The 17,683-nt window shown below is 43.6% G+C and overlaps 1 protein-coding gene across 1 annotated transcript; it reads right to left on the reverse strand.

The window, feature by feature from the left end:
• Positions 1–3,386: 3,386 nt before the first annotated feature.
• KNSTRN (kinetochore localized astrin (SPAG5) binding protein) lies at positions 3,387–13,331 on the reverse strand. The gene is made up of 9 exons (XM_014483018.2): positions 12,988–13,331; positions 12,730–12,824; positions 9,466–9,595; positions 8,612–8,656; positions 7,014–7,119; positions 6,750–6,843; positions 5,700–5,755; positions 4,873–4,947; positions 3,387–4,177 (listed from the first exon to the last, which is right to left on the reverse strand). Exons 1-9 carry the CDS (start codon positions 13,329–13,331, stop codon positions 4,046–4,048), a joined length of 1,077 nt encoding a protein of 358 aa, XP_014338504.2. The 3' UTR covers positions 3,387–4,045.
• Between the last annotated feature and the right edge of the window lie 4,352 nt (positions 13,332–17,683).

The following is a 17,683-nucleotide window of genomic DNA, read 5'->3' on the forward strand; positions in this document are numbered from 1 at the left end:
GCGATCCCAGGGACAGGGAAGCCTGGTGGGCTTAGTTGATGGCATATGGGTGTCGGGGGAAAGAATCTACATACATAAAGGTTTTGAGCGAGGGTGACAGAATAAGAATTGGTTATAAAATTAGGATATAAAAACCAGCTTGCAGCCCATTCCCAGCCTACTCACTAAAAACTGGTCTTTTGCAAATTCTCTCAGTCTAATTTCTTACCTGTTAAGTAGAGATAATGTCTGTCTTAATGGATTGCTGTAAAAGTGAACTATGGCCAGCACCAAAGTCTGGCTGCTGCTGCTGCTAAATCGCTTCAAGAGTGGGATTGCTGGATCATGTGGTAGCTCTATTTTCAGTTTTTAAAGGAGCCTCCATGCTGTTCCCCATAGTGGTCAAATCTTTCTTTATACCTTTGCTGTCATGGTCCTAATACATTTGATTCCTGTTTTCCCGATGTCTTTGACCCTATTCTCTTAATCCTGCCATCCATCTTTCATACAGTGCTAGATTAATTTTTCTAAACATTCATGATGATGATTACCTGATCAAAATGTGTTAGTGAGTCATTATTACCTAGATTAATGGTTCCCAGATTGTGATCCACGACACCACTGGGCAGCAAGCTCCCTGGGATGCTACAGAATAAACTTTAGGGGAAATCATAGTGATACATATTAGACAACATGTGAACTACTAGCTTGAAGAAGGCTAATTTCAAGGTTAGATCATGCAATATTCCTCTCAGTATCAAACAGGAAAGAAAGGTGGTAGTGTCCAGTTTGATTCCAAGGTCTGAGAAGCTAAGGTGCCCAACATCTTGTTAGTAATAACTGCAGTTATTTAAAAATAAAAATACCTTTAGATTTTTGTGTATTCTTTTTTCAAATATCTATTAAGTTGTTCAGACATTAAGTGCTTATCATTTGGATATTAAAAAAAATAGAACTTTTACATGTTTATTTCGGCATGTCATAAAATATTGAGATACTAGGAACACTGAACTAAGACAGTTTGGAAACCTCTGGCCTGCCTTTGAAGAACTTAAGGTTCTTCAAAACTTCTAGTAACACCATGTACCCATAAACATGTACAAATAAACATCACATATAGTATATTACAAGTGTTCCCTTAAGCATCAGAACTAATCTCTTAAATTCAACCCTCTGACCAAGCCCAATCAGTGTTCTTACTCAGTTCTTCAAGACTCATCTGGATATTCCCTCAAGTGTTTTTTTTTTTTTTTTCCTCTATCTCTCATAGTTTTTTCTCCTTGGAAGTTCCAATTATCCCTTCCTTGGGTTTGACTCGCTAGAATGCTCACAGACTCAGATCTGGTTTATTATAAAAGGATATAACTCAGTAACAACCAGATGGGAGAGACACACGGGGCAAGGCAGGGGGAAAAGGCATGAAGCTTCAAGGTCCTGTGTGCGCTCCTCTCCCCTAATCTCCGCACATTCATCAACCTGGGAAGTTCTCAACCCTCTAGCTAACCTCTCCAAGTATTACTTTTCCGTCAACTCCCAGGCTACCTCCTCCATCAAGCCTTCCCTTACCAAACTGTTAACTACCATAGCACATAACCACATCACAGGACCCACTGTGTAATAAATCATTGCTTTTGTTATTTACCTTTATGTCACCTGTGCAATGTTTCGCTGCGTGTACTGCAAGCATCTTTGAGGTGAAGAATGTCACGTGACATTAAAGTTTCCTATAGCAACTAGCAACATGGAGGTTGCAAATCACAAGGAGTTCAGGTAATGCATGAATTTATCCAGGCTCCAGACCAGATTAAACACCCACATACCTCCACATGTACAAAAGGGAGATGGAGCAGAGGTTGGAGGGCACAGGAGAAAAGGCAAAGTGCACAAATGCTGATTGGTGGAGCAAAGCAGAACTGTGGGGCAAAAGGCCCCTGTGAGGCCAGGCCTCGAGCTAACAGGGTTTGTACATTGGGAAAAATGAGTCATGGAGAAGCTGACATAGGTTCATTCTTAGGAGTTAACTAGGGAGGCAGGACAAGGAGGTGAGGATCTCACAGCTGAGTTTCCTACCCTTTCTCTCAAGAAGCAAGTAGAACTCTTAAGGGGACCAGAAACGCCAATTACAGATTCACTTGGGTAAATAACCTTTTGGGGCTTCCCTGATGGCTCAGATGGTAAAGAATCTACCTGCAACACAGGAGACCTGGGTTTGATTCCCGGCGTCAGGAAGGTCTCCTGGAGAAGGGAATGGCCACCCACTCCAGTATGCTTGACTGGAGAATTCCATGGACAGAGGAACCTGGTGGGCTACAGCCCATGGTGTCACAAAGAATTGAACACAACTGAGCAACTAACACTTTCACTTTTTTTCTTTCAAATAACCTTTTAAACATTCTGAAAATGGTTAGAATATCCAGCTCTTCTGTGAATTATTTAACTGGGTTTCCCCCTCAAAATATTTGAGACATAATCAACTGTGTGAATGCAATATGGGCATGAAGGCAAAGAATTTTAACCCTATATATTAGGGTGGGATGTTACTTGAGTTGATTGGGTGCCTCTGGACAGTTCCAGTAATAATAAAGAGTAGGGGGAGTTGGTGAAGAAATTGGGAGGTCCAGGGAAAAATGGGAGATGGCTAAAGTCAAAGTCTGCCTAGTTTGACTAAGAAATGAAATATGGGGAATTCCTAGGAGGTCCAGTGGTTAGCGGCTTCCCTGGTGGCTCAGATGTTAAGGATCTGTTTGCAATGTGGGAGACCTGCATTCAATTCCTGGGTTGGAAAGTCCCCTGGAGGAGGGCATGGTAACCCACTCCAGCGATCTTGCCTGGAGAATCCCATGGACAGAGGAGCCTGGCAGACTACAGTCCATGGGGTCATAAAGAGTTGGACATGACTGAATGACCAAGCACACCAGTGGTCAGGGCTCCACACTTTCACTGCTGAGGGCCCGGGTTCAATCCCTGGTTGGAGAACTGGGATCCAGTAAGAAAAAAAAAGGAATTATGGCTGCACCTTTGGTGAACCATGGGGGAAGGAGGGGGAGAGAAGGTCTGCTGTGGACTTCAGATGACTAATAATCCAGCGGGCCAGGTCCAGGATTGGCCACGCAAGGCAACAGCAGAGATTAAGCATATTTAGGAATACAGGCAGCTGGTGACACAAACCTGGTGGAAGGAGTCTGGCACACACTGCTGCAAACAGGGAACACCCACAGAAGACTGACTAATGCTCACAGAAGAGGGGGTGGGGAAGGGGGCCAGTCATAGAGCACTTAAAATGAGTAGAAGAAAAATACTCTGGGTTAAATAGAAGAAAAACATTCTGGGTGAAACTGTAACCTTGAACTTGTTAACAGATTAGTTCAGTAGTATTCAGTGGCCATATTTAGATTAAAAAGCTATTTTCATTTGTCAATGCTGCAGTCTGAATAGTTACAGAAATATTTATTTAAAGTAACACTTTATAAAAAAAAAAACAACACAGAAATGATTTAGATTAAAAGCTCCAAGGTGTATTGTTTCATACCTGTTATTGCTATCTATACCTTCACCCCATTATTAAGCCACTTCAGGTAACTTTCAGTTCATAAATTTACAGTGAGGTTACAAAGCCCAGTCAGGATGGGACAGAATGTGTTCCAAGTTAGGAAGGGACCACGTGACTCTTCAGTTATGTCTCCCATGGAGCATGTATGCTTCACTGTTTCTTCCTGCACATCTTTTGGCTTCTCTGGTTGTGGCTGGTTTACAGTCTCCTGATGCTAATGATGTGCTGCTTTTTGATCCTAGGAGGCTGATCCAAGCTTTCAGGCCTCCTCTCCTGTAGGCCCTAATTATGAACTGTGAGGTTCAGGAGAGCTGGACAATCTGGAGGCTGGGAACGAATGCTTGCTTAAGGGAGGAATTGCCATTCCAACATCAACTATCTTTAATCCTACTGCAGAAACTGTTTTCATTCTGGGGATGGTGAGTCCTAGAAGATCATGGCCAAGAAGCAGATGTCCTAGGTAGCTTCCTCTGAGAGTCTATCTCCAAGACAGAGCCATGTGGCCACCTGCTTTTATCATATTTCTAATAGCTGCTCCATTTCCTCAAGGGCTGTTGTGAAATCATTTACTTGATTGCTACATAAGGTCTGTTGTTCAAGGAACTGGGCTCTCTCTTCTTCTTTCATTTTCAACTTTACCTTTAAGGCCTGCACAGAAAGACATTAATAAACAAAAAACCCCACAAAACATTGACTCAGAAAAGACAATAACCAGAACATTCTGTTCCATTGAGGAAGACCACTGGAATACTAACACACACTGTCTCTTTTTAGATTTATCTGTGTTGGCTTTAAGAACTGTCTTTAATACAGAATCTGTTATCTCAGCTGGAGCAATGAAATCCTCTAGGATTCCATGTAGTATCCCACGGTTCATCCAAACAATTCAAATAAGTCCAGACCCAAGAATCTGGGTTTCCTATTACAGGTTTCCCTGAGATATCAAGTGTCCACAGCATAGGTTTTGCACAGGTGTCAACTCTCACCTGGAGTAATCTGGCATGTGCACACTGTCTTGTGCCCTGTGGATGTGAACATTTCTACGCATCTTTAGAACAAAAAAATTAGTTGAAAAAAATAGTGAAATCAAAGTCTTGGAATGTAGTTAATAGTAATGCATCAATATTGGTTTCTTAGTCCTGACAAATATACCACGACAATGTAAGATGTTAATATTAGGGGAATTGAATTCTCTATTATTTTTGCAACTTTGTCACAATCTAAAATTGTTGCAAAATAGTTTATTAAAAATGAATAAATAGATAAATAAAAGAGTCCTCCAAAGACCCTCCTATTGTGGTAAGAAATGGTAATTTTGCCTTGGGGTGATGTCTGCCTCTCACCTGTAACTCCTCCATCTGCTTTTTGGCTGTTTCGTTAAAAAGCTTCAGTTCATCTTGCAAAGTTTGTAACAGCAGCTAAGAGAAAAGCAGTAGCAAATATAGTAACAGATCTTTATTGAAAGGTAAGAACTTTTCTTCATATAAACTCTTCTCCTCACAGGAGTTGAATTAGATGATCACTAACATCCCTTGCATTCGGTCATTTACTGAGTGTCCACACACGTGCCAGGCTCCTCTGAGAAACGGAGTCCACAGGAGGGACAGAGGACTACACCTCCACATGCTCCGTGCTACACAGGCACTATGAACAAAAGGCAGGAGCCACTGAAGGGCTGACTAAGTTGCCTTGAGGAGCTGAGGAAGGTGTCCATGCCTAGTATTCTAAGATGACAACTGATCTTCCTGGGGAAGAGATCACAGAAGCTCAAAAGGCTTTAATCCCCAAAAATTACCTTCCTACTTCGGGGAAGGAACCAAAGAGAGGACTAATTTAATTCAGGCTGGGCCTTTGTAAGACACAGTCCTTAGCAAAGGAATAAGGGGAAAAATTTGGTAAAGCATACAACAGAGAAACCAGAAAGCTGTCTCCACTAGTCCACCCTACTATGGGTTTTAAAGTAGTACATTTTCAACTTAGACTCACTCTTTTGTAAGCACAAAGTCACCCTTAAGGAAAATATGCTATTTTGAGTACACATCCACCAACCCTCTTCCTGGATAACCAAAGGCTGCTTCGTGGGCTTTGCCGACAATATGGCAGAGAACTGCTTAGATCAGCAAGGCCCCACGCTCACTGGGCCCTCACCCCCTCACACCTGCCCCCTCACCATGGAGTCCACGTGATCTGCGGTGGAGTCTTGCTGTGACGCCAGGGTCTCACTGCCTAAAACCAGTAGATACAACAGAGTCAGCCCTGCCTAGGGAACTGCAACTTAAAAGAAAATAAAAAGCCCTCCACAGGAGTATTCATGAGGGAAACTTCTCTGAGGGTCTGGGCCTGGACTTTCTCTCCTAAGCTTTCACCTCGCAGTGTCCCCCATGCCTGCTCTCCAGAGCTGGATTTTACTTCCCCTTCCTCTCCAGGTATGGATATGGCCAAAACTTTCTTCTCAGCTCAGCAGAAAATTTGTCCAAAAGAAATGTATAGGTTTTGGGTCTGTTTACAGTACATAAAACTATTTCTAAAATCTCTATAGGCCTTCAACATTTTTATTGTAAAAACAATGCACATACATAGGCAATTAAAATCATGCAAAAACGTACATGGTGACTACAACAAATATATCCTAAAATGCACTATTTTAATGGCAGTATTCAAAATCAGTACTCTAACTCAAAGAAGCATGGGCTCCTTCCCTGGTTATTCTCAAGTTCCTCAACTCAGGCTCTCTGACAGTCTCTGGGTAATGCCTTCCGTTGTCTCCTCTTTGTTACAGACTACCCTCTAGGGACAGGGTAAGAACAAGAATCACATTTTGACCATCATGACTCAGAGATTACTAGCCAGCTTCAGAACCTTTTCAACAGTATCATCTCTCTCTCTCCACCCATGAAGATTCCTTGTGTGCCATATCCCTTGAAACAAAGAAGATATTTCTGATCTATTTGCAAGATCATACCTGTCAGCATCAAAAGAATGGCATAAAGTGTTCAGGTAGGAAAGAGATAACCCTGTCTCCATAACATCTGAAACGCTTTTGGGCAGGCAGAGTCAACACCACCAGAGACCAGAGAGGAGCTCCCTGAAATCTTCAGGGCTTTACTAGGCAACCCCTGCCCTGACCAGGTCAGCTGACACCATGCTGAACTCCTGCCACACAGCCCAGAATCACTCAGGAAAGGGCATATGCACGGACTCCTCCGAAGGCAGTTCTTACCTGGGTTGAGGCCTTTGCTTTCTAAAATTGCCAAACAGTTGTCCTGAAACTTCTCCAGCAGCTCTACTTTTTGAGTCAGGTCTTTCAGCTCTCCCTGTTGGGGTGAACATGCAGACAGGTCAGGCCCATCCCATTCCTTGGGAACAGCCACAGCACAAGCCCAGTGTCTTTTCTGCCTGCCCTCAGGACCACTTGGTGTGGTCCCTCAGGAGTCCACATGCATCACCAGGGCAGCTGATGGCAGAGGTCTGGTGGGTCTCTTACCTGAGTTTCAATCAACTTCTGGTGCAACTGCTTGTTGACAGCCTCTAAGAGCTGGTTCTTATCCTTGAGCTCTTCTTCCGATTTCTGTTTACTCAATGGTTTGTAGCTGTAATGATAATTGTACTTAGATGAAGAGGTGGAGGGGTTAAGAGTATGGGCTATGGAGTTACACAAACAGGCTGGTTCAAATCCTGGCCTCACCACATAGTGGAATATGAACTTCAGGGAGCTCTGTAACCTCTCAGGTTGTTTCCTCATTTGTAGAATTAATACCCTCACCTCATATTATTATTATTGTGAAGGGTAAAGGAGAATATACATGCAATTTGTGACAGAGCTACTGACCCATAGTAAATTTTAATCAGTAATAACCATTATCATCATCAATACTGAATCTTTTTATGGCATCCGGTCCCATCACTTCATGGGAAATAGATGGGGAAACAGTGGAAACAGTGTCAGACTTTATTTTTTTGGGTTCCAAAATCACTGCAGATGGTGACTGCAGCCATGAAATGAAAAGACACTTACTCCTTGGAAGGAAAGTTATGACCAACCTAGATAACATATTCAAAAGCAGAGACATCACTTTGCCAACAAAGGTCCGTCTAGTCAAGGCAATGGTTTTTCCTGTGGTCATGTATGGATGTGAGAGTTGGACTGTGAAGAAGGCTGAGCGCCGAAGAATTGATGCTTTTGAACTGTGGTGTTGGAGAAGACTCTTGAGAGTCCCTTGGACTGCAAGGAGATCCAACCAGTCCATTCTGAAGGAGATCAGCCCTGGGATTTCTTTGGAAGGAATAATGCTAAAGCTGAAACTCCAGTACTTTGGCCACCTCACGTGAGGAGTTGACTCATTGGAAAAGACTCTGGTGCTGGGAGGGATTGGGGGCAGGAGGAGAAGGGGACGACAGAGGATGAGATGGCTGGATGGCATCACTGACTTGATGGACATGAGTCTGAGTGAACTCCGGGAGCTGGTGATGGACAGGGAGGCCTGGCGTGCTGCGATTCATGGGGTCGCAAAGAGTCGGACACGACTGAGCGACTGATCTGAACTGAACTGAGTCTGTTTTAATAGTATTTTGTCTTTAGAACTTTTAAGACATGCTCAAATAATAGATGTGGAGTTACAACATATTTCTACAAACTTTCCAGCTTATATTATTTCTGCCTTCGGGACTACAATGGCCAAGCAAGCCTCAAGCATAGCAAGATGTAGTTTTCTCCAAGATTTTACCACTAGCAGAACACTCATTTTGAAATCACTAATACATGCAGCTTCTCCCATCCTGAGGGCTTCCTGCCCTTGTTAATAGGCCATCACTGGGTTTAAGCCGTGGTCCTGGCATGGAGCCTCCAAACTCCTGTCTGTAACTCAAGATTGTTGCATCACCGACTCTTGCCCTGACATTGGGTCTTAGGCCTGGCTGTGTCTCACCCCTGAAAATTCCATTCCAATTTCTGAGGTGGCACCAGACTCCAACATGATAAAACAAGTCCCATGAGTGATTCTGAGGTACAACCAGAGCCACCACTCTGTATTAAGCCCCACTACCCTAAAGTGGTGGCCAAGTTTTGTTTACCCTGCTGCTCACCTCTTCCTGAGGTTCCTCCTGGAGGTGTCTGTAGCCTTCACCTGCCTAGAGAAGCAAAAACAAATCAGGATGTTAACTAGCCTTACTGTGGTGATCATTTAACAGTATACACAAATATCAAATCACTATGTTGTATACTTGAAACTAACACAATGTCATATGTCAACTATACCTCAATTAAATAATAACAACAAAGGAATCAATCACAGAGAATCATGGTACTGTTGTTACGTATGTTGTGAACAAGGCAGAACAAAAAGAGCTTGATTTTCTAAGGCAAGAACCCAAGGTTACATACAGTGCAGACAGTACAAGCTTGAGAAGCTCTGAGGCACCACACACTTTTGTTTCCGCCCAGACTATTGAAAAAGGCTTATGAATAGGGAATGGGCTCCCTTCCTGATCGCTTTGACAGCCTGAGAGACCTGCTCCTGCTCAGAATGGTGTGGCTCCCACATGTCAACCTGACTCAGTGGGAGCTGAGCACTGGGGGAAGGACACACACACACACTACACCAGGCTGGCCTGTGCTCACACTAGCAACTTAGGCTCACAACTAGCACCCACCTGCCATGACTACCACTTAGGGCTGGTGTTTGGCTGCAGTGCTGCTATTTGCACATGCAGAGCAAATGCTGAGAGAGGAAAAAGTATCTATTATAACCCTGGCTGCACCTCTTCTGAGCTATCAATACCGAGGGTTCTGAAAAACAGCTCAGCAATGCTGTGATGCTCTGGGCCACTGACTACAGGCCAATCCATGAGACACCTTTTGCTCTTCAAAACACTAATTCTTGGTACTGAGCAATTTCTAACAAGAAGTTCTATTTGGATACTGATGTTCTGACTCTCACCCATTCTCTCGTCTCGGTTTGATGATTTTTGTAACATCATTCTCTGAAGCTCCTGAATGAGGTCTGGAAACATCAACTTCTTTGGACTTAACAGGTAACTGGCTCTTAAAAGTGGCTCGAGTTTGTGCATCTGCAAAGGAAAACAAGAGGGTGAAACCTCACATATCATGACCAACAGCTGCCAATTCTATAAATCCTGAAGAATAAGACTTGTAGACCAATTGGGAATAGAAACCAAAAATTCTTTAAATGTGACAGTGCAGTGTGTTTGAGAGTGGCCAGAAGCTTGACGATATAGCAAACCGAATGGCCAGAGGGTGTAGCTGTGAAGGTGGAGATTCATATAAGCAAAGACCACAAGAGGCAGTGTGGCTGCCAGCAAGGCAAAACACAGCTGAACCCTGCCTCACACAGCAATTCAATGAACTATCTCATTCTGCTCTTAAGCACTTTGCCTGCTCCCCTAAGCTACACGCAAGCTGTTTCAAGCTTCAGCTGTTGCTTAGTTATTTTGACCAGACTGGCTCACTAACTAGCTCTCTAAGACAGTGGTCCCCAAACTTTTTGGCACCAGGGACCAGTTTCCTGGAAGACAATTTTTCCTCAGACCAGGGGTGGGGTGGGGATGGTTTCAGAATGCTTCAAGTGCATTACATTTATCCTGCACTCTATTTCTATGATTATTACATCAGCTCCACCTCAGATCATCAGGCATTAGATTCCGGAGGCTGGGGCCCCCTGCTTTGGAGATGTCTTTGTACCTCAGCATCTAGGAGACTATCTGGCATATTAGCAAAAATTCAAAACCTGCTTACTGAGTAAACGGAACATGTCAGTTTCACAGACCATCTCTAAAGTAGCTCCTTTCGTTGTCTTCCCTCTTCCATGCTGGCCTTTACCATCATCCATTTTTGTTTATCCATCTTTAAGTTTAGAGTTTCATATTAGGTTCCTTATTTGGCATTCTGTTCTGATCCTGGTAGGCTATTGCCAGATAACCAGAGAAATGGCCCTGACATGACACTCTTCTTCCCTAGAAGAGAGCATCTGCCTCCTAGCCCTTATGCTGCCCTCTGCCACACATCTCTTTCTACCACTTTCATTCCATAGCAAATCCAAGTAACCTGTTCTGGAGTTAAGTCCTCACCCTACCCCATCTAATACATGCAAAGGATTCTTCTACTTTATACCAACTTTCATTTTGTTCATTGTAAAATGGCCCCTTTAAAAACCTGGGCCCATACTCTGCTTTTTGAGATTTCATATGCCCCAAGGCAACTAAGCCTGCGTGCCACAATCACTGAGCCTGCCTAGAGCCTGTGCTCTGCAACAGGAAAAGCCACCACAATAAGAATCTCCCGCTCTCCAAAACTATAGAAAGACTGCGCAACCAAAAATAGTTTTAAAAACCTTGACCTATCTTAAGTTGAAGAAATCAACGATTAAATCAAGATGAAGAAATGAGGTACAAAGCACTGAATTGCAGGCATTAGGAAACTTTGTGTTTGATAAAGATTTATTTTGATGACTTTAGCTGCACAACAGTTTGGAATAAATATGATTTCTCAGGCTAACAAATTATTTCACTTATAGGTACACTCAATGGGCACTTACATCCTATTTTCCACACTCTTTCACACAAAGCAAGTATTAAAAGGGTTCTTTCTGAGATCTGTCAAAAAAGGTAACCTTGGGTGAATGAATTTACCTTCTCCTCTCTCAGGTATTAATAAGTCATATATGATAAGAAATATCTCATGTAAAAAGGTATCAACAGCAAACTGATCAAAATTAACACTCTTCATTGACTGGAATTGGTTCCAATAACCCATATTTGTTAGAACCTAAGGATGGTATTGTAGGAAAAATTTAGCAGTGTTTAACAAAGACTATCTTCTTAAAATGAGAGATGCTAAGGAGGGAACTGAATGGCTAGTGCCAAGGATGGAAAGACTAATTTTTCACTGTATATCGTTTCCAAACTTTGGAATTTTTTTTTAACAGGTGTATATGTTATCTGGACAGGGAGGCCTGGCGTGCTGCGATTCATGGGGTCGCAAAGAGTCGGACACGACTGAGCGACTGATCTGATCTGATTTGATCTGATATGTTATCTGTTAAAAAAAACTAAAAAACAACCAACCCTTGCCTAACATCAAAAAACCTGGGAGGCAGCCTAAAATTTTTTAAATATTGAGGTTACATATGACTGTAAAGCTGTGACAGGGAAAGAAGCAAAGAGATGAAAACCTCCAGTTTGGGTGGGGAGATGCCAGTCACTCCCCACTGCACTAAAGATGCCGCTTTCTAAGGGAAAGGCAGTGTTAAGACTGACTCTAGTTCTTCCATCAACTCCTAAGCCCTGCTGATGACAGGATTGCCATTCAGGTGTTCTGAAGCAATATAAGACAAACAAAATCCTGGAAGGCCTTTGGAGAAAAGCCTATTTACTTCATAGGTCAATCCTACTAGCCTCATCAATCAGTTGCATGGAGTCACCTGGGAAACGATCTTAAATAGCTGCTTCAAAACCTTCCACCACCACCCAGTTCTCATGTTTAAAACCAATTCTCTGCAATAATCTCTAGATTAGGCAGCTCAACAGTTGCAGAATTTAGGAGATGATTTCAACTCCAAGCTGAGTCACACAAAGCAAAATGGCAAAGCAATCAAACATTGCTTTTAATCATGCCTCCTCTCCCAAAGTTTTGGAGCATTAGTTAGGCCTGATCCCTCTCTCTCACTTTACTCAACAAATGTTTGCTGAGAATGTACTATATAAAGGACACTGTGCAGTTACAAATGGGAACCAGACACAGTGTGAACTCTAGTGCTTCTCCCTAACTACGCTGCTTTTTAAATGACTCTCTTCTCTCCTCCCTGACAACAAACCCAGTCCCTCAGGACAGCCCAATTCTGGAAATAAAACAGATACGTATAAAAGGGATCCCTAGCTTACTGCGAATAATATTGTAGAATAGTTAGCAACTTGAATCTAATTGGTGAGTGCAGCAGAGGTCGGTTTGAAGAAGCAGGGGGGTGGGGCAAGTCTAAATTTCTACCTTACTGCCCTTTCCCTAACTCCCATCATAAACTAGACAGCCCGGTTCTAGGGAAGTTAGTAAGCTGTCAAAGCCGGTAGAATGCCCTTCCTTGCCGGTGCCACCCATCCCCAACAACAGATTTGACGCCCCCAGACTCCTGGCCTGACCACTCCAGGGCCGGTTCGCAGTGCCAGGGGGCAAGAGCCCCGTGGACACCCACCTGCAGGGAGACCGCTGCTCAGCACACTGGAGGGCTGCAGGGTGTACACTGTCTTAACCACGCTGGTCATCGTAACGAGGCGGCACGGCTGGGGCCTAGAAGTTACAAGGTGAATGGTTACCCAGGGCTGGGCCAAGGCGACCAAGCAGGCGGAGGCCCCAGGAGAGCGCGACTCAGGAGAGCGAAAATCCACCATTCCCATCCCATCCCATCGACTTCCCACATCCAGCCCAGTTTCCTGCCCCGGGAGAGCCGAACCCAGGTGCCTGCTGCTCCTGCCCGCACGCCTCGTCGCTCTGGTTCAAAAGATGCTCGGCAATAACTGCCGTACCACCGACCGCGTCTGCCGCCTGGGTTTCAAAGGGAAACTTCCGGCGACCGGGCGGAAGGAGGTGTGGTGCGCTCTCCGTAGGAGGCCATGTTGTACGGCAGTCACTGGCGTGGGCGACGTCTTCGGCAGCTGCCATGCTGTACGGAAGATCTGAGTCGATGCCAGAGTTTGAGCTTCCTGGCGCTGGGTATAGGAGTCCCCAGGTCTGGGCGGGGGAAGGGAAGTGGTGCACTTTGCCGTCTTTAATGGAGCTATGAGCGACTGCCGTCATATTCTGGCCTTGGGACGGAAACGCAGTCACGTTTAGTGTCCTTGTCACAATCCTCTTTATTTGGTCTGTGATTGTTAGGGATGGTGCATGATGCCGGAAAGCCAGGAGCGCAGAGAGGGATTGGTAGAAAAAAACTACACGGAGGAGAGTGGCAGGTGAGATTTGGAGAGGGCTTGTGAGCTGAAATACCTGAGACACCTATCCTCAGTCCTAACTTTTAAAACACTTATCCAGAATTTAAGCCGAAATTCAAAGCTACTCCTAGCCAATGGGGCAGAGTTCTCTAACATTTAGTGCGCTAATTCATTTCATTCGACAAATATTCATTGAGCACCTGCTTTGTGTCAGACCATAATTCTAAGTGGGCGGGTGGGGTGAGGACAACAAATATCAAAACTAACTTGGACTGTGCCCTCCTGGAGTTTACAACACAGTGACCAGCAAATAATCATACAAACCTGTCAATTATATCTCAATTAAACTAGGAAAAAAAACAAACATGTATTTATCAACTATAGTAAAACTATTAGAGGAGAGTACAACGTGCTATGAGAGAAAAGCAGGGAAACCTAGTTTAAATTGCAGAGTCAGGGAAGGTATCTTAAGTGATGTTTGACTAAAAGGGGGAGTAGGAGTTAACCTGATGAGAAATCCATAATCCCAAGGTAAGAATGGGCTTTTCTTCAGTTCAGTTCAGTCACTCATTCATGTCTGACTCTTTGTGACCCCATGGACTGCAGCACACCAGGCCTCCCTGTCCATCACCAACTCCCAGAACTTGCTCAAACTCATGTCCATCGAGTTGGTGATGCCATCCAACCATCTCATCCCCTGTCGTCCCCTTCTCCTCCTGCCTTCAATCTTTCCCAGCATCAGGGTCTTTTCAAATGAGTCAGTTCTTTGCATCAGGTGGCCAAAGTATTGGAGTTTCAGCTTCAACATCAGCCCTTCAATGAATATTCAGGACTGATTTCCTTTAGGATTGACTGGTTGGATCTCCTTGCAGTCCAAGGGACTCTCAAGAGTCTTCTCCAATACCATAGTTCAAAAGCATCAATTCTTGGGCGCTCAGCTTTCTCTATAGTCCATGACTATATACATGACTACTGGGAAAACCATAGCCTTGGCTAGATGGACCTTTGTTGGCAAAGTAATGTCTCTGCTTTTTAATATGCTGTCTAGGTTGGTCATAGCTTTTCTTCCAAGGAACAAGTATCTTTTAATTTCATGGCTTCAGTCACCATATGCAGTGATTTTGGAGCCCCCCAAAATAAAGTCTGTCACTGTTTCCATTGTTTCCCCATCTATTTGCCATGAAGTGATGGGACCGGCTCAGAAAGCTGAGCGCCGAAGAATTGACACTTTTGAAATGTGGTGTTGGAGACTCTTGAGAGCCCCTTGGACTGCAAGGAGATCCAATCAGTTCATCCTAAAGGAAATCAGTCCTGAATATTCGTCGGAAGGACTGATGTTGAAGCTGAAACTCCAATGCTTTGGCCACCTGAGGTGAAGAACTGACTCATTGGAATAGACCCTGATGCTGGGAAATATTGAAGGCGGGAGGAGAAGGGGACGACAGAGGATGAGATGGTTAGATGGCATCACCAACTTGATGGACATGAGTTTGAGTAAACTCTGGGAGTTGGTGATGGAGAGGTGTCAGAACCAGCTGAACAATGAACCGACCTGAGGGAGCAGTACCGCAGAAGAATAAGGAAAAATAAGACTCAGAAATAAAGTGGGGATCAGGGGGCTGATGCCATTCACAGGCAAAAGCCCAGATCCTAATCCTTGCATGCCTTTTATTGTTAACATCTACTTCCTTGTACATGCTCTAGAGATATCTGTTCTTTACAATCTCAGATTGGGGATAAAGATATAAAATGCATAGTCCTCAATGTCAAACCTTCAGGCCTTTCATGACTCTGTTTAGCCCTTCAGCTAGTGACGCCCTTTCTCAGCAACTCCCTTAAAGGCTCTGGTTATGGAAACAGTCACTAACGGTTTTCCATCAGTCACATCAGTACATCAATAGTTTGTTTTCAAGATATTTTTCCACAATGTACTTTTTACTTCTCCGAGCCCTTCACCTGGGGTGATGAGAAAATCATTCTTATTTTTCAAAGAAGCCCTGTTAATTATAGTAGAGGCCTGTGCATAGCCTATTCCCTACAACAGGGAGGCCTGGTGTGCTGGAGTCCATGGGGTTGCAAAGCGTTGGACACACCTGAGTGACTGAACTGAACTGATGGGATCGGATGCCATGATCTTAGTTTTCTGAACGTTTAGTTTTGTCAGGCGAGTTGTATGCTCCTCGGTTCTGTCTCGTCACAAACAAAGAGTTGGAGTGACGGACATTAAAGCCCTCGGCGCGTCACAGCTCTTAGGTCTTGGACAAACTGTGTTTATAGCTCTTAGACAAATCAGTGTGACAGCTCTATTTTATTTAGAAGATAGCAGGAGAATCCATACTCGAAGCGTGAGGGCATGCCAACCCAAAGACACTAAGAGAGTGGAGGAGCATGCCAGCGGGCAGGGGAGGGGGAGAGAGAGAGAGTGAGAAAGAGAGAGAGAAAGAGCGCAGGCGCAGGGTGGATGAGGGGAGAGAAAGTTCTTTGGCTTCTCCTTTTATGTTTTTTCCTCCACCTGGGCCTGCCCTATGCAAATTGGGCTTCGCCAGGAGTGCTGTTTGTTCTACCTGAGGTCTTCACTCCAGTCCTCGGACCTTCCTTTGACCTTCCTTTGTTCTATTTTCGTGGGCTTTTCCCTTCCTTGTGTTTTAGCCACCGCCATTTTGGACTCCTTTTGCCTATTCTAACTACCTAACAGTTTTAAGCCAACTTTTTCACTCTCCTCTTCACTTTCATCAAGAGGCTCTTTAGTTCTAATTCACTTTCTACCATAAGGGTGGTGTCATCTGTATATATGAGATTATTGATATTTCTCCCTGCAATCTTGATTCCAGCTTGTGCTTCGTTACAGCCAGCCTGTAAAGAACATATATAACTTTAATATATAAGTTAAATAAACAGAGTCTCCTTTCCCGATTTGGAACCAGTCTGTTGTTCTGTGTCCAATTCTTTTTATTTTTTTTTAATATTTTTTATGTATTTATTTATTTTTTTCCATGTCCAATTCTAACTGTTGCGTCTTGACCTGCATACAGATTTCTCAGGAGGCAGGTAAGATGGTCTGCAATTCCCATCTCTTGAAGAATTTTCCACAGTTTATTGTGATCCACATAGTCAAAGGCTTTGGTGTAATCAATAAAGCAGAAGTATATGTTTTCTGGAACTTTCTTACTTTCTCTGTGATCCAACAGATGTTGGCAATTTGATCTCTGGTTCCTCTGCCTTTTCTAAATCCAGCTTGAACATCTGGAAGTTCTCAGTTCCCATACTGTTGAAGCCTGGCTTGGAGAATTTTGAGCATTACTTTGCTAGCATGTGAGATGAGTGCAATTGTGTGGTAGTTTGAGCATTCTTTGGCATTGCCTTTCTTTGGGATTGGAATGAAAACTGATCTTTTCCAGTCCTGTGGCCACTGCTGAGTTTTCCAAGTTTGCTGGCATATTGAGTGCAGCATTTCACAACATCATCTTTTAGGATTTGAAATAGCTCACCTGGAATTCCATTACCTCTACTAGCTTTGTTCGTAGTGATGCTTCCTAAGGCCCACATTCCAGGATGTCTGGCTCTAGGTAAGTGATCACACCATTATGGTTATCTGGGTCATGAAGATCTCTTTTGTATAGTTCTTCTGTGTATTCTTGCCACCTCTTCTTAATAGCTTCTGCTTCTGTTAGGGCCATACCATTTCTGTCCTTTATTGTGCCCATATTTGCATGAAATGTTCCCTTGGTATCTCTAACTTTCTTGAAGAGATCTCTAGTCTTTCCCATTCTATTGTTTTCTCTATTTCTTTGCATTGATCATTGAAGAAGGGTTTCTTATCTCTCCTTGCTATTCTTTGGAACTCTGCATTCAAATGGGTATATCTTTCCTTTTCTTCTTTGCCTTTAACTTCTCTTCTTTTCTCAGATATTTGTAAGTCCTCCTCAGAAAACCATTTTGCCTTTTTACATTTATTTTTCTTGGGGATAAAGGTGGAGAGATAGGAAATCAAATGGAAATCAAAGTCTTTGTAGACCAAAAGTAGAGAGATTTCCTAAGACTAATTAGAAGTCATTGAAATATTAGAGGAGAGTGTCATTCAATATATAAATATTTTTGGCACACTGTCTGAATTGCAGGATTTTAGTTCCCCAACCAGGGGTCATACCTGAGCTGCTGGCAGTAGGAGCCCAGAGTCCTAACCACTGGACTGCCAGGAACCCCCCATTTATATTTTAA

The sequence above is a fragment of the Bos mutus genome, chromosome 10 (genome assembly GCF_027580195.1).
Source record: "Bos mutus isolate GX-2022 chromosome 10, NWIPB_WYAK_1.1, whole genome shotgun sequence".
Classification (NCBI taxonomy): domain Eukaryota; kingdom Metazoa; phylum Chordata; class Mammalia; order Artiodactyla; family Bovidae; genus Bos; species Bos mutus.

Coding starts and splice junctions, on each gene's coding strand:
- KNSTRN (XM_014483018.2), bottom strand. CDS start 13,331: ATGACGGCAGTCGCTCATAGCTCCATTAAAGACGGCAAAGTGCACCAC. Junction 12,825..12,987: donor CAGGAGCAGCAGGCACCTGG/GTTCGGCTCTCC, acceptor TGTAACTTCTAG/GCCCCAGCCGTGCCGCCTCG. Junction 6,844..7,013: donor AGAAGTTGATTGAAACTCAG/GTAAGAGACCCA, acceptor TCACCCCAACAG/GGAGAGCTGAAAGACCTGAC.